The 19,194-nt window shown below is 36.6% G+C and overlaps 2 protein-coding genes across 2 annotated transcripts; both read left to right on the top strand.

Annotated features, from left to right (window-relative positions):
* The first annotated feature begins 11,548 nt into the window (after nucleotides 1-11,548).
* Nucleotides 11,549-13,902, top strand: LOC103946228 (MATH domain and coiled-coil domain-containing protein At3g58270-like). The gene is made up of 4 exons (XM_048572611.1): nucleotides 11,549-11,679; nucleotides 11,949-12,124; nucleotides 13,034-13,198; nucleotides 13,262-13,902. Exons 1-4 carry the CDS (start codon nucleotides 11,549-11,551, stop codon nucleotides 13,900-13,902), a joined length of 1,113 nt encoding a protein of 370 aa, XP_048428568.1.
* Nucleotides 13,903-17,186: 3,284 nt separating this feature from the next.
* Nucleotides 17,187-18,926, top strand: LOC125471856 (MATH domain and coiled-coil domain-containing protein At3g58270-like). Its single transcript, XM_048572720.1, has 4 exons — nucleotides 17,187-17,335; nucleotides 17,440-17,561; nucleotides 18,069-18,244; nucleotides 18,534-18,926. The coding sequence occupies exons 1-4, from the start codon at nucleotides 17,273-17,275 to the stop codon at nucleotides 18,764-18,766; spliced, it is 594 nt and encodes a 197-aa protein (XP_048428677.1). The 5' UTR covers nucleotides 17,187-17,272; the 3' UTR covers nucleotides 18,767-18,926.
* Nucleotides 18,927-19,194: the final 268 nt, after the last annotated feature.

Here is a 19,194-nt window from a genome sequence, read left to right as displayed (position 1 = left end):
CATCATCGTAAGATTCAAAACTTATAAGTGGCAACGAAGAGTATAAGAACAATGGTAGGATGAGGTAACATCTCAAACAAAACTGACTTGTTTTCCTAACCAAAGGAAATGGAAATAAGACTATGGTCAAAGAGTTACTGGTAACTGTCGATAGGATCGACAAAACTAATGATATTTCATAATTCACGACACTCAAGAGGATTTTCGATTTGCAACCTTCACAACCTTTGATTTGATAAGAATATCTTCTGCTGCGCTCATGTCTCCCAAGTAAGATACAAAATCCAAACAAGGTCTACATTTAAGAGATTCGGTATACAGCTGAATGTTGATCTTTGCTAACTGACCTCGTGGTTGGAGTTGGTAGAGATATTATCGATAAAACAATCACTGAAAAATTTGCTTAAGGTTCACACGAATTCCTTCAATGGAAATAACAAGTCTAAAGAACTGATTCGATCTACCCCACAGATACCTACTAACTTTGCCTACAACTGGTGTTTTTCAGATTTTCTCTAACAAGAACATTGGTTATCATGTGTAACCTTCTAACAGGTACAAATCTACCGCCATTCTAAAATAATACATGTCACAGAGTACTAACATAGCACCCAATCTTCAACCGATCCCGACTAGACTTCATCCCACTGAGGTTTCCTCTAACCCACATCATCTCTATGTGGGACCGACTCTGCCTGCCATTCCTAGGGAACGCATGTTGCAGAGTATCGTTCTGATGCTGAAAGCCGTTCATCAAACAATTTCATCAACTTGAGGCACGATCCCAACATGAATTTCTTATATTTCAAGTAGGATATGACTATTCACACAGAATGAGGATTGCACAATCGTGCCGAATGACATCAACATATAGAAGCCGTGACATCCAAATGATATCAAGGCCGAGACACTACTAGAGTAGGAGGAAATCCTAAGTATGCTCTGATATCAAACTGACATGCCCCAACACAGATATTCCCACGTACCAGGGTAGGCACGTGTTGGCCAACACCCGAGGGTGACGAAGCCATTTTGAACATGCTCATCAATAAAAGATATGTAATTAGCAAGATTAAACAAAAGCAGAAACATGTTTAGAGCATACAACTAACTAAGAATAATATGAAAGAGTGACTATAAAAAAAAATACGAACAAGGAAATGATACCTACACTGAGACGACTCAAGGATAACTAAGCCGAAGTACCCTAACAATGGGACCATGGGCCTCGATCCTAACTCTTGAAGGGGCGCAAAAACAGAAAAGGTGAGTGGACCAAAGTTTATAATAATAATAATATTATTAATAATAGAAAAACCGTTTTCTTTATGAACATAGTAACCCCTTGTTTTGAAAACATATATATAATACTACATATAGGTATTATGAAAAACCCTAGCATGCCATGTAAAACATTTGTAAAACCTCTGTAAATCATATCCGTGAAGTATTCAACTAGGGGTATCATAGTCGCCCGAAGGCAGTACCTGTCCATCACTCGAAGGCGAAGCTGTACAACATATCCATCACCCAAAGGTAAAGCTGTATAAAATAGCATACATCCACACCGACATTAGCCGTGGCTAGTGAAGCTGTTCGACACCGCTTTCGGCAGTGAAGCTGGGGGTATATAATATATCATATCTCAATCCTCCATCATCTGTGTCCTATGGCCATAGACAATACCCGTGGTGTGCAGATGTGATGTATCATAACCCAATAGGTAAGTACTAAAAACATATATCAAAAATTGTATCAAAGCTCGAACTATCTTCATAACCATATAAATCCATATCTGTAAATCCACCATATTTGTAAATTTGTAATATAAATTATATACGAAAACCATAGAAATTAATATATGCAAATCCAATAATTCATACTCTTTAGTAAGACGTAATTTCAATAAATCATAATTATAAAAATTCGGAAAACATAATATAAAGCATATTCAATGCATGTAATATGAAATGCATGCTAGGTTAATAGTTTATAAAAATATAAAGTTAAGAAGGGGTCCACTCACAAGTTTTCCATTGCCCAAAAGCCGCTCTAAGTATAGAATATGTGATCATTTCCCGCCAACGCGCCTAAACACAGTTAGGAACCTTTTAGTAAAACTCTATTAAAACATTAGAATTTGGTAAACAGATGGCGGATTCAGATTTGGCAAGTTGAAAACCTAAAGAGGGACCTCGAGTTTTTCCCCCACACGCTGCCGCACATGGTGGCCAGTCGCCCTGACTAACCGGAAAATCCAACAACTCCAAAAATTCCCAAATTTTACAGGAATGAAGATCTCAATGAGTGGAGCAACCTTCATACCTGTGACTAAGGCCAATTTGGCCGGAAAAAGCCCCAATTTCACTTGAACCCGTAAAAAACCCTAAAAAGGGTGATTCTTGATTTGTCCTCAAATCTACTTTGACTCTCCAACCAATGATTGGGTATTGTTCTTGAGCTTAAGGGAAGTATGTTGACGGTGGCAATTGTACGAAATCATTTTAGGAATGGTGGATTCACCGCCGTGGGCGCTTTCGGAGCAGACGAGAGTGTTCGCCATGAAATCACAACCACTAGCCATCAAACTTAGGTGGGAATGGAAGTTGGGATGACGCCAAGTTGATTGGCAACAATTTGTCAAAAAATTGAAGAGAACTGCCGAAATTAGCCCAGGGTCAAAACTGGGTTGCGTGGGTTGGCTGGGTGTAACCGGGTTAAGGGTGATTCGATGCATCCCCTTCTCTTTTTTCTGCTCCTTTCTCTCCTCTTTAATTGGTCACTCACCCTCTCCCTTCTCTCCATTCGTCCTCACCTCTCCCTTATTCTCTCCTTTATCTTTTCTCTCATTCGTCCATTTCTCATTTCCTTTAATTTGGGCCACACACGTGGCTTTCCAGATTTTGCTCCAAAAATCTGGAGCTTTCCAGAAAATGTTCAAATGACCATCTAGTGCTAACTTCATTTGTTAATAACTCTTTCATTATAACTCTAAACTACGTTCCGTTTACGCCACACGTTCGTAGCGATGAGTACTACGAGAATATGCCAAGAAAAAGAGTCTTACGTGACTCGACACGACAGTCAACAAAAGTGGAGCCACATACTAATTAATTTATTGTTTTGGGCTTGATTTGAGATAACAATTAAGTAAAATGAAAAAAGTTCAATTAATGAACTATTGAAGGGGTTTTTAGCTAGGGTCTTTGGAGAAAACTTTTAGTGACTGAGACACTATATAATCATCATGTACTGAGATTTTCCAACTGCCCCAAACAGAGAAATTTTTTTCTCTAGATTTCTTGTTCTCTCCACCGTCATACATGCCTACACCAAACTAAAAAGGGAAGAAATTGCAACCAAAATTTCTCAAGCCATTATAAACCTTGAGTCGAATCTATCTAAGACTTAAATTTTGAGGTTTGAGACGAGATCCATGCCAAAAAGAACTTAAATTTGAAGGTCGATCGGAGTCCAGGCACAACAGTAAGGTAAGAATCTTCCAGATCTATGGTGTGTGTGTGTGCGCGTGTATCATATATGTTAGAGAATTTGATTCTTATTAAATGGTGCTTCATTTGGTATGTGACCGTTCATAGAAATGTGTGTTCAATACTATTTGATTTGATATAACCTTTTTCGATTCAAATTAAAGAATTAGTTTGTCTCTTCAGGAACAAATACACAGTTCTGTTTATCTGTTCTTGTCTATATAAAAGCTCAATCTTAGATATAGATTTCTCTAGAGTATGTGAATTTTTTCAATCTATGTATGGAGCAAGGATTGTATCTAATCATTTGTAGCCCTCCAAATAATTTGTTGTAGTTCATTTCTAGCTAATATAAATCCCTTGCTATTTGCAAATCTTGAAGACATACTATTCTAATTCTTAGGGATGCTTAAGATATCAGAATTTTAACATATAATCTAACATGCATGGCTAGATCTAACAATTAAATCAAAATGCAAATCTAGATAAGGCAAATAGAAGCAAAGGCTATGTTTAATAAACTAAAGCCCCTTCAAGATTTTGTTAGTGTATCCACATGATTTTTCAAAATCAAAGCAAAGAGATGAATATAAACACTAACCTTTGGATCTTGATTTCAAGACCTATGTAGGTATTTCACCAATTCCTCTCCACATGGATCCACCTTGCCTAGATTGTCCTTTATGTTCTAAAGTAAAAACTCTAATGTCTCTACACCTTTTAGTGTTTGAGATGAATAATAGACCTAGAGAAAGAGTGGAAGCCAGTGCACCCAATTTTATGGTGAAGGAGTCATATTTTCACGCTTAAGTTCAAGTTTGATGGAGCTTGAACTTTTCTCTAAGAAACTCTTTTCTTTTTCTCTCTAGTTGCTTCTTTTTAAAAGGCATGCATCACTTAATAAAAACTAAGCGGATGAGTGAGAATATAAGAATTTGTGTCAAGATACAAAGTCTCTCCCTCTACAAAGTTTGGCGAAAATGGGAAAATGGACTTTTTGGACCACATTTGTTCTTCAAGTCATCTTATAATAATTTAAATAAACACAATGGGTTCAAACACTATAGACCCGACTAATCCCAAAGCTATTATAAGGCCTATTAAGACGTATAAATGTCAAATTAATTAATTGAAACTATTTCAATTTAATTTTGACCTCAATCAAATTAATCAAACTAACTACTACATCATTTTGTGTTCATCCCATCCTTGGCTATGGGATCTATTAGGTTCTAATTGGCGAGACAATGAGTAATAAGATGTTCTTTTAATCGTTTACATGAATTTAAAATATTTTTTGAATTCATCATCTTAGTGAAGACAATAATAATTATCATTGGGGGCTTATAGAATATGGGGCCACGATTTTCCATACCCATGACACGTGGCACCTTGGGTGGCAAAAAGGACCAAAATGCTCATAGCACGTGACACTCAAGCGAACAAGCTGAGAGACTGATGTGGATTGGAACAAGTTACTTTTATAGGCATATTAGTCAGGTCTGACTAGCTAGCCTTCTTAGTCAAATAGTCATAGTCAGATCAGACTAACCTTAGTTAGGTCGGACTAGTCAAACGAAATTAGAATACCAAGTGAAGTTAGGTAGTAGTAGTTAGACAAACTAGGCTTAAGCACGTTAAAGATATTACTTGTCTCCCAAGTAAGGAAACCTTAGTTCAAGTCAAATTATGATAGTTTGGAGGTTAGGCAAGTAGTCATGATCCAACAAAGGTTGGATATCTTATCCTAGATTCCCTTCTAGATATTCTCCCAATTTAATTGGGACTACTCTCCCTACAAGGACTCTGAAGATTTTATAAATACCCTTGCTTGGGCATTTATCTCTAGAATAAATCAATTAATGAAAACTACAGATACATCTCTCTTATATTTTCTCTAAGTCGAACAGAGGCTAGTGTTCTATACACTTCGCAGTTTACGCGTAGATACATCCATGGAGAACTCATCTCCTTAATGCCCTGTCATAAGCTATTCAACAAGGATGGTTCTCAATGTATTAAACATCACATTATTCTTTCTCAGAACTACACCAGTGGTTTGATTCTCCTTCTCGGAGATATGTAGGCAGTCAACGTAGATTCAACTACACCTCTAATTAACCCCTTTCTCCCCTTGCAAGAGATCATGGGCAATTTCGATGAATTTGGCCTCTATTAACATATGTGCGCAATTTTAGTTCCAACATAGACCATGATTGACACCTAACTGCATATCATGGCCTCATGTCGATATAAAATATTTGGAGAACCTATACAATTGGAGTTGCAATGTAGTATGATCACTCTCTATCACAATACTCATAATCACATTATTAGGGTATGAATAAATAATGTCAAACTCTTAATGCGAATTTTCAAGCCAAACACGTGGACAACACAAATGCGATGAGATGGTGCACATGTAGCCATTGGGCTTCACATGTGGGACAACCTACTCTAATACCATAAAGGAAGTTGAAGTTTCACCACAAATATAATTGGTAATATGTAAAGTAGCCCAACTTATGTATAAGGCCATGCAAGGTTCATTCTCTCATCAGTATGATATTTATTCTCAACACGCCACCTCACGTGTGGCGAATTTTCAAGCCAAACACGTGAAGAACACAAATGATGTGACATGGTACACGTGTGGTTGTTGGGCTTCAAGTGTGGGACAACCTAATTTGAAGGAAGTTGAAATTCCACCATAAATCTAATAGGCAAAAAGGAGAGTAGCCCAGCTTACTCATAAGACCATGCAAAGTTCCTTCTCTCATCATTGTAGAATTCTTTTTCAATATAACTTGCTTATGCATATCCGATAGCTTATCATATTTAAACTGGATCATTGTCTGTTCTAATTTAAGACCTAAAAAAGATTAAAATATAGCCTATTTTATTTGACAGGGGGAAGGTGGTCTGCGGCAAAGAGAGAAAAGAGAGAGATGTGTTTGTAGAATTGTATGGAGGAATGTGTGTGTTATTCCCTCATATGCAGTGCCTTTATTTTTAGTAATAAAAGAGAGAAGAAATCCTTCATCCCCAAGGAATACAAGTCCATATAGGAAAGACTAACTAGAATCAAATCCAATCTAGGATTTACACAATCACACTTAAACTAGAAAAGTTTACAACATCCCCCCTTGAGTGTGTAAATACTCAAGATAGGTTCGGCATGATGTAGAAGTTGAGGAAGTAGACTCGTCAGCACTGATTCTGGGAACAATGCTATTCTCAATAAGGTAGGAACTTGCATAAAGAAGTAAGTCTCACTAAAAAACCTTAAGGTTATGGCAAAAACCTGAGTAGGGACAAAATCTATAGTCTAAGGAAAAATGCATGAGAAATGCAAAGTCAAATGAAACGTCTACGGGATGTCATCAGGGATATGATCAACCCAGGGTGGGTGCCTCGTTAAAACCTAGTTAGGTAATAGAAATCCAATGGGAAAGATACTCCTAATCATATGGGAAAAGAGTACATTAAGATTGAGTTTGACATAATTCTAAAGAGAACTAGCAATGTTACAACTCAAATAGTTACGCATACCAATTCCTTAAACAAGCTTCTGAAATGTCATATACGGTAGTGATTTGGTGAACACGTTAGCCAGATTGTCTTATGAACGGATTTGCGTGACTTCAATCTTCTGATGCTCTTGTTGTTGATATGAGAAGAAGAACTTCAGCACAATGTGCTTAGTGTTGTCTCCTTTGATATAATCCTTCTTGAGTTGTTCGATGCATGCTGCGTTATCTTCATAGATCGTCATCGGGACATCAACGATGGGGTAAAGATTGCAAAAGCTTCGAATGTGGCCCATAACTTCTATCAACCAAAAGCATTCCCGAGTTGCTTTATGTAAGGCGATAATTTTAGCATAGTTAAACGAAATGGCAACTAAGGTCTGTTTAGTGGAGCAGGATTCGAACGAATCTTGTCATAAATTCAACTATATTTTCTATGTGGGTTTCAACGTGGTAATTGTTATCTCTAATGTCCTTAAAACTCAACAACGTTCTTCCAGAACACGGAGAATAAACTGCCTCATCAATGGTCAAAATTGTACCATTGGACAACATTATATGTGCCTTACCGTATCCTTCGATCAGGTTGGATGGGCATGAGAGGATTGTCAGAGGTGCATTCTTAGATATGAAGTCAGTGAAATAGATGCGTTCATGCAAAACGATGTGCGTGGTTGCACTATTTGCCAGACAACTAACTTCCCACTAGTCATACCTAGAATGAAAAATTAATTTGAATCGGTCACATGCATAAAAGTTCTAAAAATTAAATATGCATTCAAAATAAATTTAAGTATCCAAGGACGGTAATTAATTAAAAACTTAATATCCACAAACAATCACCAATAAATAATCCAAACATAAAGGAAAATTGTTCAAAATTTAACCCAAAAAACACAAGGTGAGGTTCGGCCACTACTGTGGAATTCGGCCTTAATGTCTATATTTCAACTAGAAAAATAGTTTATGTCTAAGATTCTAATCTTCCATAACGGTAACAGCCTCTTGAAAGTCAGAAACCTCCATCTTGGTACTCTTCGGTTCGTCTATTTGCACAAAGTTTGATTCAAACTTCTTACGACGAGAATGATATTTAGCTACAACCTTCTGGGAGCTTGGCAAACACGAGACCAATGGTCCTTTGAACCACAATGATAGGACATTTATACATCCATGGTTTCAAGGGCTTTGCCCTTATTCTTGAAGTTTGGAGCCTTAGGAGTAAGGTTAGGGCACTTTTGGGCTTTGTTTCCTCCTTTATATTGGCCTTGACTCTATCGACCTTGTCAGGGTGGCTTCTGGCAGCCCCTACCATGCCTCTTTTGGCTTTTTGGGGGTTGGTTTGTGTTATAGTGCGCTTCAGGCATAGTAGTCGCCCCAATATGTCAAGCTTGATGATTTTTCATGAACTGCTGATTCTGCTTTTCAGCAAGAAGTAAAACAGAGATCAAATTTGAAAACTTAGTGAACTTCTGAGCTTTATATTGTTCTTGCAGGACAATATTAGTAGCAGAGAAGGTCGAATAGGTATTCTCTAAGAGATCTTCTTCGGTCAAAGTTTTCTTACAAAACTTGAGAAGTGATCAGATTCGACAAATTTCAGAATTGTATTCATTCACATATTTAAAGTCTTGGAAGCCCAAATACTTCCAGTCATATCTTGCTTCAGGCAAGAAGATGTCATTTTGGTGATCAAAGAGATCAGCCAAAGCGGCCTATAGTGCTCATGGATCATTCTCAGCAAGGTACTCAGTTTGTAGGGAATCATGAATATGTCTTTGCATGAAGATCATGCAATGGCTTTCTCAGCTTCGCCAACCGAGTTGTCTGTCTCACCTTTAATGGCAGGACATAAATTCTTTGCAGTGAGGTGGAGTGAGGTAGTTCCTTCCAGAGACCTCCAAAGCGATGAAGTCGAGTTTGTTCAAATTCGACATGTTCCTATCACAAAATAGATAGACAAGATGTGGCTAGTGTAATAGAGAAAAATATCAATCCATTCACATAGGAGTAGAACATTCAGGTTCAAATAGACATGTATTGGTTAAAATTCGCATGAAAAACTTCAGGTTTTCATGGGTGATGTTTTTAAGGAAAACTTCAAGTTTTCAAATAAGGCATGTTTCTAAAAACTTCAGGTTTCGAAATAATTATGAACTTCAGGTTCACATGTTCCTGCAGACAAACGCAAATATATACACAACAATATGTAACAAGAAAATATGCAAATAGAACTTCAGGTCTATAATTATAATTGAATGAATTATTTAGACTTTGTAACAAATTTAAAGTGTGGGTGAAATAATTATAAAACCCAACGGGCCTAAATATAATTAGGCAATTAAAGTCGGGGCCTAAAATGATACGTCAAAGCCCACGGGTAGGCTAAGTAATGTGAAACGTACAGCCCAAGCCTAAAAATTAGGCTGCGTTAGGCTAGGCTGGGTTGCAGGCCCAAGACAGATAGGCACTGATCGATTATGTCGCAAGCCGAAGTACCAGATCATTAGCTACAGGCTGGGATCAGGTGTGGTTGGGTGTAGGGAACTCCTAGAGCCCTGCAAGGGCTTGGTTCTATTGTAGTGAGGACACAGTGACACCAAAGCCCAATTGGGATAACATCACAAGTAGGCCGAGAGATAGGAGTTGCGACAACAAATCTAAACGCTAAATCCGAGTTTAGATTTGGGCCGAGAAGAGCCAAAGGCCAAAAGGCTTGGTTTTTGGATCAGAAGAACAGTGCAGCCGTGTTTTGGGTGTGCTTGCTAAGGAAGAATGTCGGACTCGTCACTTCTGGGGCAGTCGGAGGGGTATGGTTCACCGTAAAACCTTTTCCTAGGTGACGGGGAGTCAAAACTCGATGTCAACGAACCAAGAAACCCTCGAGTTCGAGTTAGGGTTTTGAACTCAGACGAGATTTCAAAAATCTCAGCCATGATTTCGATGGGGATGACTTTAGATCATTGAGAAAGCAGCTGTGGTGGCTAGGCATGGTTGCAGACCATGCTTATGTTAGAAATCGATGGTGACACCGATGATGGCGTCAGGTTCTGGGTTTGGAGACTTATGGGGCTCCATGGTCTTGGCTTTGGGTTCAAACAAATCCAAAAAATAAAAAATTCAATTCAATTGCATGTATAACTTGAATAAATGAACACATATTTGATGCAATTCATGGCAATATCAAATTCATATAATTCAACAATTATGAATATAATGCATACACAATTTATGTAGAATCTAAAAATCAAATAACATAAAGTTGGATCATGCATTATGGTGAATGTTCATGCTATCTGGGTTGCAAAAATATCGAGATAAAAACCGTTGTTTTGGAAGAACCTGATTGCGTAAGGATATCGATAAACTGGTTTGATGCAAAAAGCTTCCACGTCAGATTCCTAAGCCCAGCGGTAGGAGCGTGTTGATAACGTGTCGTGGCCTATTTTATCTAACAGGGGGAAGGAGGCCAATGACAAAGAGAGAAAAGAGAGAGATGTGTTTGTAGAATTGTATGGAGGAATGTGTGTGTTATTCCCTCCTACATAGTGCCTTTATTTATAAGAGGGACAAGAACTCCTTCATCCCTAAGGAATACAAGTCCATATAGGAAAGAATAACTAGAATCAAATCTAATCTAAGATTTACACAATCACACTTAAACTAGGAAAGTTTACAACAATTAGTAACTTTATTATAATTATCTATTTTGAAAAAGAATTTTTTATGTTTGCCAAAAAAAAAAAAATAGAAGTTTTATGTTGTATAACAAGAAAGGGTAATGTTAGGGAAACTAAATTTGGAGGCAAAAATTGCAAACTAAATGATGTGTCACTAATAGGAATGAACACGTTTATCAACTCTCAAGTAATAAACCAATCAACTTCCATATCCTTTAGTTTTCAAAATTTAGTCTACAAATTTAGTCTCCCTAACATTACCTAATAAGAAAGTGTATAAGTGGATTTTTAGTGCATAATTCACTTAAGGGTAATGTAAGGGAGACTAAATTTGTACAAAATTTTGAAAATTAAATTTGTAGACAAAATTTTGGAAACTAAAAAACATGGAAGTTGATGATTGGTTTGTTAATTAAGCGTTCGTAAACGTGTTTATTTCTATTGGTGACACATCATTTAGTTTGCAAATTTTGTGTCCAAATTTAGTCTCCCTAGCATTATTACCCTTAACTTAATTTAGTGTTGCGTACAAGTATAATCAAATATGTTATACAAAGCTGAAATTTTGATCTCTATAACGCGCCAAAATGCTGCAGTAGTAATTCTTTGTGGATTTTGGTCGGAAAATGCAGGACTTGTGATATTCCTCTATTTCTATCAAAACTTGTCTAGCTGTCTATCTGATCACCGTACCGGATATCCAAAGGTAGGTCTCTCTCTCTCTCTCTCTCTCTCTCTCTCTCTCTCTCTCTCTCTCTCTCTCTCAGAGTCAACCATTGTATGATGGGAACTAATTGTTTGCTACTGCATGTAATATCAAATTACTATTTCTGGATTTTTTAGTAGAATGGATAAGATTAGAGAGGGGAATCAGAACCAACTTGTATCTGGGACATTCAAATGGAGAATCGAGAACTTCTCTAAGATGGACAAGGAGAAACTTTACTCTCAAGTTTTTGTCGTCGGTGGTTCTAAGTGGTACGTATGCTTTTGTTTTCAGCATTTCCTATTCCTCTTCACTTGCATGCATACTCAGATTTTTGGTGTGATGTTTCCCCGTCCCCTTGCAAAGCAGAGATTTTTGTTGGCTTGGGAATGTGAATGGGGATTTCTTGGTCACTAGTGTAGCTAGTAGATTCCCTTTCCTCCAAGTTCATATTTCTCTGTACTTAGGATTTTATTCTAAGCTGCCCAATTCACTCGAGTTGCACCCCGTAATATAATTGTGGATGTGTGTTTATTATCAGGCGGATACTTTTATGTCAAGGGTGGAAGAACACAAATCTTGCAGAGCAGTTGTCTTTGTATTTGGGTGTTGGAGATGTTTCGACATTGCCAACGGAGTGGAGTAGATTTGCCCATTTTAGCATGACCCTGGTCAATCAACTTGACACCAAGAACTCCAAAACATGGCCTCCAAAGGGTATTTTCTTACCATTCATGTTTGTGTTTTTCTCCGATGTCGTCTTATCTTGTATGCCAAGGCTAGCCAGCAATAGTAGTATACGGAAGTACAGACCTCAGGCTAGAGCTACTGCTACTTTCGTAGTTACAACTTTAGGGTTCATATATTGTGATCCAGTTTTAGTATAGCAGACAATACTACATTCACTTGAGATGTTTCGTTTCGAAATCTATGACAAATGGAACATTCCGTAGAATACACCTTCTTTTTTTAATTTTTTTTTTTTTTTTTTTTTTGCCCTTTTTTTGCCCTTTTTTTGGCTTCAAGTAGAGTTGTAAAATGAGATTTTTATTCAACGTGTGCTGCATGGCCCTACAACATTACCATTACAACGGGCATAGCACGTTGTGTCTTGCTAAGCATAGTGTGAATATCTGTACCAAGAACGACGTGAGTCTATGTTCCTACTGAGTCAAGACGGAGTTATAATGGTACCTCCATATATCTTTCTGTCGTACAGTAAGTGGGTTGTAGTTCCACTTATGCTCCAGGGATTGAGGGAGGTGTTGGAGAATAAAATGAATTGTAGTTTTAGTTCTTAGTTCAGTTACAATATTATATCATGTGTGATTTAAGTTTTTCAACATGGTTATATGTATGGTTACTGTTGTCAGTAGCTTTTATTTTTATTTTTTATCATTGATTGAATTCAAATGTATCAAAACCGAGGGCAATGACATTCTAGAATTCATATAACCGACTCCACTTAGTGGGATAAGGCTTTCTTCTTGTTGTTGATTAAATTCAAATGTATCAGAACACTTCTGTAGTAACTTTGACATGGTCCTCCTTTGTTATTGTTTCCTTATTGTCTGGTGATGCCCTTTACATATTTGTTTTTTCGTTCCTTGATATTTTGGTTCGCAGGCAGTGTTCCCCAAGAGTTCAATGAAATCAACAGTGAGTGGGGCTTCACATCATTCATGCCTATCAGCGAGCTTTATGACAGAAGTGCTGGTTATCTTGTCAATGATGTATGTATTGTTGAAGCCAATCTTAATGTCCCAATCAAGGTTGAACACCAAGGAACAGGTATTTCTGCAACTATTGAATTTTCATATGTGAATCATGAGCAAGCTCTAGACTCTTCTGCAGAAACTAACGCGCCATGCTCTGAACTGTTATTTGCCCCCTTCCAAGATGCACAAGGTTCTGGACAAGTTCACACTGAGCCCCCAGTCGCTAGCCCTACTGACCCTTCCCTAGCCAGGGCACTTGGAGAAGTCCCAAACACCGTAACCGAAGAGCTTGTGGATTTTAGGGGTTTAGGGCGAATAGAGAAAGTTTTTGTGCCACTGCTAGAGGGAGTCTGTAACTCGCATCCTGAGCTGATTGTCTGTATGCATAAAAGAAGTCAGAAATATTCAGAATGCGCATTCACAGCTTTGGGCCGGCTTCTGCATTTTCTGAAAACTACAAAGGTAAAGGATATGACCCTGGATGCTTGTAACCGCCTTGAACTTCTGTGGGAGGAGCTTGAGAGCTTCAAGTTTGATTTGGCATGGCTGAAGCCTCATGTTGAATCTGCATTCGATATGACAAGGTTTGTACACAAGGCAGGCAGACTGAAGAGGCTGAGAGATGATGTGGAGGCTTTGGCGAATGAACTGAAAAGGAGGAGGGCTGCGCTAGCTGCTGCAACGATTGATCATGCAGTAGTGAAAAAACACTTGACAAAGGCAGAGCAAGACATCAATGGGATTGACATGGATGGCCCGTTAGGGTATGGCATTTAGCTGGCCTTATTTTGTAAGGCTTTCTCTAAGACAACGGCTACGGCACATGATGCCTTGCCTTCGTACTTCGTGTTGCAAATTTTCATGTTTTTAGGTATGCAATAGTTAACTAGGTTGTTGGAATTGGACAATATGTTTTTGATTGGTCCTTCCTTTGTAGCATATCTGAACTTTTGGTTGTTGTTTATGTAGCGCAAACCTTGCTTATTTTCGTGTTTTGAAGTTCTTAATTGTGTCTTATTTAATATTTTGAGGGTGATTATCGCGCATGCTTTATCAATTTTATTGTGTTGTTTTAATTTCTCTATAAGAATACACCTGAACTGTAAGGACAATCCATCAAACATAAATGCGCGGTGGAAAGGAACATTACTAATAACACCACCTTATCAACCTTCTAACCAAAGTTTCAAAAATCTCTCTAATTATATTAAAAAATAATAAAAATGAACCAAATCAAATGAGAGAAAAATTGTAACTATGTCAATTGAAATAAAAAAAAATTAAAAAAAAATTGAAGGAAAAAAAAAATAATAAATAACAACTGCTCACACACATGGTGTATGGGTCGCGGCTAGTATTGAGTAAATTTAGTCTTTTTAGCCAAAATGGTCTCTAAGATTTGCATAACACATCACTTTGTCCCTGAGATTATCCACCATCCATTATTTTGGTCCTTCCATTAGAAACTCCGTTAAGTGTCATGGAGCTCTTGGCCGAAAGTTTGGGCAATTTTCAAAGCTTCGTAACTCAATTGTTTCTTAACCAAATTCAATCCATAATATATTAAAATGAAGATAGGAAAGTGTAGAACAATATTATACCTATTCAGAAGCCCATTGATTTTTAGAGATGGCCGGAAAATAGCTTGAAAGGTTACTGGTCCACTGGAAAACAGGAAAACTCCTCGAAAACTGAGTAAACTTTAAACATTCATAACTTCTTCAATACTCAACAAAATCGAGTGATTCAAAAAAAAATCATACTTCTCCACAAGACAAAGAGAATGGTACCATTGTCGACGGCTAAATCACTTTGGTTTGCCCGAAAAATGGCTTAAAAATGGCTGCCTTGGTCTCGAGTTAGCCACTTTTGAGCCCTTTTTTGGCCAAACCACGGTGAGTTAGCCATAAAAAAAAAAAAAAAAAGAACTATTCTATTCCTCTCATTGAGAAGTATGATTTTCGTTTTATAATCACTTGATTTCGTTGAGTATTGAAAAAGTTATGAACGTTTAAAGTTGGCCCAGTTTCCAACAAGTTTTCTAGTTTTTCCATGAACCGGTTACCTTTTAGGCTATTTTCAGGTCATCTCTGACAACCATTGGGCTTTTAAATAGGCTATAATCTTGTTCTACACTTTCCTATCTTCATTTTGATATATTATGGGTCTAATTTGGTTAAGAAATGATTGAGTTACGAAGCTTTAAAAATTGCCCAAACTTCCAGCCAAGAGCTTAGGGACACTTAATAGAGTTTTTAACGGAAGGACCAAAATAATGGATAGTGGACAATCTCAGGGACCAAAGTGATGTGTTATGCAAATCTCATGGACCATTTTGGCTAAAAAGCTGTAAACTTATGTGAATTATGTCCTCATTGACAATTGAAATGTTACTTATATAGGCATTTTCCTTCCCTAGAAAAAGACATGGGAAATAATTTTTTTAGAAATTCTTTCAATTGCAGCTTAAGAGAAGGGAATTGGGCCGAGCAACATCATGAGCCAACCATAATCAGGTATCAAACTCAAGACAAATAATAAACATCCTTGTTATTTATATGAGTCGAATTTAAAACCTTTATTTAACTAGTTAAAAAAAGTAAACAAATGATACCTATCTTTTCTGGGGTGTGATATTCACATACCCTTTCAATTTTCAGTCGTCGGATCGGCTGAATTGAAGAAGATCAACGGACAGAAATTAAGAAAGATGTGTGGATAGCACACCCCATCTTTTCTATTTGCCTTTCCCTATTTATCTTTCTTACTCATAACTTGATACGTGTATTCCACTTACAAATTAAACTACATAATTAGTGCATTAAAATCATAGTTCTAATTATCCAACTAAAAGCATGAATTATGTAGTTTAATTTGTTAGTGAAATACACGTGTCAAATACGTGCGAAAGATAAATAGAAAAAAAAAAAAAAAAAAAAAAAAAAAAAAAAAAAAAAAAAAAAAAAAAAAAAAAAAAAAAAAAAAAAAAGGAAGCAGAGAAGGTAGCAATATGGCATTCCAAAAAAACCGTAATACTAGACTGTACAATTAATTGAGGACAGTCTTTCAAGTGAGGTGAAACAAGGACCAAGTTGAGGATAAATCAAAAGAATAATCAAAATCAAAATATAAATCGACAAACCCATTAAGAAATTTAAAAACGGAGGTTTTGTGCACACATTCTTTCACTTTTTGCATACAAGTTCTTAATTGATCTTGATTCTCCTTTAATTTGTTTAATTTAATGTTAAGAAAACAGAAAAATGTGCAGAACGTACAAAAAATTATATAGAATGTGAAAAAAAAAAAAAAATAGTGCAAAAGTCATTTTCTTGAAAGACAAATTGACATGCGGAGGTGATGGTGGAGTTGGATTCAGCAAGGGGATGTGGTAAGGTTGGGTTGAGGAAGATGGAAGTGGTGGGTTTGTTCTTCCAAAGGGGAGAGAAGCGAGAACTGGGGACGAGAGTCTGCATAAGAAATACAAGTGATTAATAAGTGATGTAATTTTTAGAAACTAACATAACGAGAAGTGAAAGACATTATTATATATATACTGCTACCATTGACGTAGTCGCAGTGGCCGCCACCACCATTTTTGTTACCATCACATTTCTATGGTCATAACCACCACTTCCTATTATCACCGTTGCCACCAAAACAACCACTGCACCACTGTAGCGAGAAAAAGTAGAATATTTTAATCAGGTTATTTTTTTATACAATAATATATTTATACTAAAAGTTAGGAGAATATTTAATTTTATTAAACACTCTTACAATCTCAAACTTTAAATTGAACAAATTCTTTTTTCAACAAAAAGAAAAAAGAAATGTTAGACAGATTATATGATGCACTGTAGCAAATGATATGTACATATTAAACATCAATTAATAAGTTTATCTCGTTAGATATTGATTATATAAATAATTAACCATATTATATAGTACATTAATGTGATATAAAAATGTAACCCTTCCTAATATTACTCAAAAGGACAGTTACAAACAAATCCTGCTTATCCAGTGTTTTGTGGGCCCCACATCATGCTAGACAATCAAGATAAACTTAAACATTTTTTGACCGGGGCATTATAAAAATTGGAGGTTGTCCGCACAGCCCCAAGAGCTGGAGCGTACTGCTCTGATGGAGTGTAATTCCTCTCTCTCTCTCTCTCTCTCTCTCACTCATCAGAATCATGGTCTGAAGGTACTTCTCTTTGTCTCTCTCATCGTCTGTCATCGTCGATCATTTGCATGTTTGTTTACATTTGTGTGGGTGTTTGATTTTAATCTCATTTTATTATTTTGCAGATGAACAGCAAGAAGGCAGGGGAAGAGATTCTTTCTGAGATCTTCACATGGCTGATCGAAAACTTCTCTAAGCTCCAGACCGGCAAGCATTACTCCGACGTCACCATCGCTGGTTTCAAATGGTATTTTTTATTATTTTCTCAAGATTCGTTTTTGTTTTATTTTATTTTATTTTGTTTTAAGTGGTTAAACTTTTATTTTTCAAAATTTCCAGTCACTTATATTGTTATATATCAAACAGTGTTTCCGGTACATTAAAATATCTCTCCAACTCCAAAGATAATTACTAAAATATCTCTCTAACTCCAAAGATAATTTCTTTTTATGAGTCCATCGACCTCAGAGCAGCTTCAGGCTCATATGTTATTTTCTTAATTAAGTTTTATATTTTATTGTTTTGCAAATTTGTCATGGTATTTAGAAACTCCACTGTCATTCCCAATAAAAAATGAAAGAAAGAGATCGAAATAGGAACAATCTAGAAGCTTCCACAAGTAACCCCATTCACATAGATAGCCCAAAAGGGCCAAACCCTAGTAGAAGACCAATACATGCCCTAAAGTATTAGGATCATGACCTACAATTTTAATATCGTTGTGCCCTTTGGTTTGATGATTTTGATTTGTCAGGAGGCTGCTTATATGGCCAAAGGGCAACAAAGTAAAATCCGAAATGCAGTTCTCCATGTATTTGTGTGCTCCAAATGCTTCAACTTTGGAACCTGGTTGGGCTAGATCTGCCCATTTCAGCTTGAGTGTAGTCAATCAACTGGACAGCTCCAAGACAATCACAAAGGCTACAAAGGGTATTTCCTTTACTCTTCATGAATCATGTTTCTGTTCTTTCTGTGTGATCTTGTCGTTATGGCAAGCGAAACTTCTTAAATGGAATTTCCATCCTGCTTCTGTTTTTGTTAGTTGTTGATATGCGACACGCGTCATTAATTGTAAAAGTTATGGTGCATTTGGGTAGAAAGAGTTAAAACAAGGGATGTGAAGTGAGTTTCTAGTATAAATTGTTTAACGAATCCGTTATCATTTATGTGACACACACGTCGTTGATTGTAATAAATTGAGGTGCATTTGGATAAAAAGGTTTAAAACAAGGGATTTGGAGCGAGTTTCTAGAGAGTTTGATCCATGCCAAAAAGAACTTAAATTTGAAGGTTGATCAAGTCCAGGCACAGCCACAAGGTAAGAATATTCCAAATCTATGGTGTGTGCGCGTGCATGTATCATATATATTAGAGAATTTGATTCTTATTAAATTGTGCTTCATTTGGTGTGTGACTGTTCATGGAAATTTTGTTCAATACTATTTGATTTGATATAACCTTTTTCGATTCAAATTGAAGAATCAGTTTGTCAGGAACATATACACAGTTCTGTTTATCTATTCCTATCTGTATAAAAGCTCAATCTCAAATACAGATTTCTCTAGAGTTTGTAAATTTTTTCAATCTATGTATGGAGCAAGGATTGTACCTACTCATTTGTAGCACTCCGAATAATTTGTTGTAGTTCATTTCTAGCTAATATAAATTCCTTGCTATTTGCAAATCTTGAAGACATACTATTCTAATTCTTAGGGATGCTTGAGATTTCAGAATTTTAACATATAATCTAACATGCATGGCTAGCTCTAACAATTAAATCAAAATGCAAAGCTAGATAAGGCAAATAAAAGCATAGGCTATGTTTCATAAACTAAAGCCCCTTCAAGATTTTGTTAGTGTATCCACATGATTTTTCAAAA

This window comes from the organism of the source record quoted next, unplaced genomic scaffold, assembly GCF_019419815.1.
Source record: "Pyrus x bretschneideri cultivar Hongxiangsu unplaced genomic scaffold, Pyrus_bretschneideri_v1 Contig62, whole genome shotgun sequence".
NCBI lineage: Eukaryota > Viridiplantae > Streptophyta > Magnoliopsida > Rosales > Rosaceae > Pyrus > Pyrus x bretschneideri.
The sequence above is the reverse complement of the archived record's forward strand: the minus strand, read 5'-3'. Positions and strand labels throughout refer to the sequence as shown.

Excerpts from the sequence above, each read along its gene's own strand:
- LOC103946228 (XM_048572611.1), top strand. The coding sequence starts at position 11,549 with ATGGATAAGATTAGAGAGGGGAATCAGAACCAACTTGTATCTGGGACA. Across the intron at positions 11,680-11,948 it reads GTCGTCGGTGGTTCTAAGTG|GCGGATACTTTTATGTCAAG; the intron begins GTACGTATGCTT and ends GTTTATTATCAG. Across the intron at positions 13,199-13,261 it reads GGTTGAACACCAAGGAACAG|AAACTAACGCGCCATGCTCT; the intron begins GTATTTCTGCAA and ends ACTCTTCTGCAG.
- LOC125471856 (XM_048572720.1), top strand. The coding sequence starts at position 17,273 with ATGGAGTGTAATTCCTCTCTCTCTCTCTCTCTCTCTCTCACTCATCAG. Across the intron at positions 17,336-17,439 it reads ATCAGAATCATGGTCTGAAG|ATGAACAGCAAGAAGGCAGG; the intron begins GTACTTCTCTTT and ends ATTATTTTGCAG. Across the intron at positions 17,562-18,068 it reads ACCATCGCTGGTTTCAAATG|GAGGCTGCTTATATGGCCAA; the intron begins GTATTTTTTATT and ends TTGATTTGTCAG.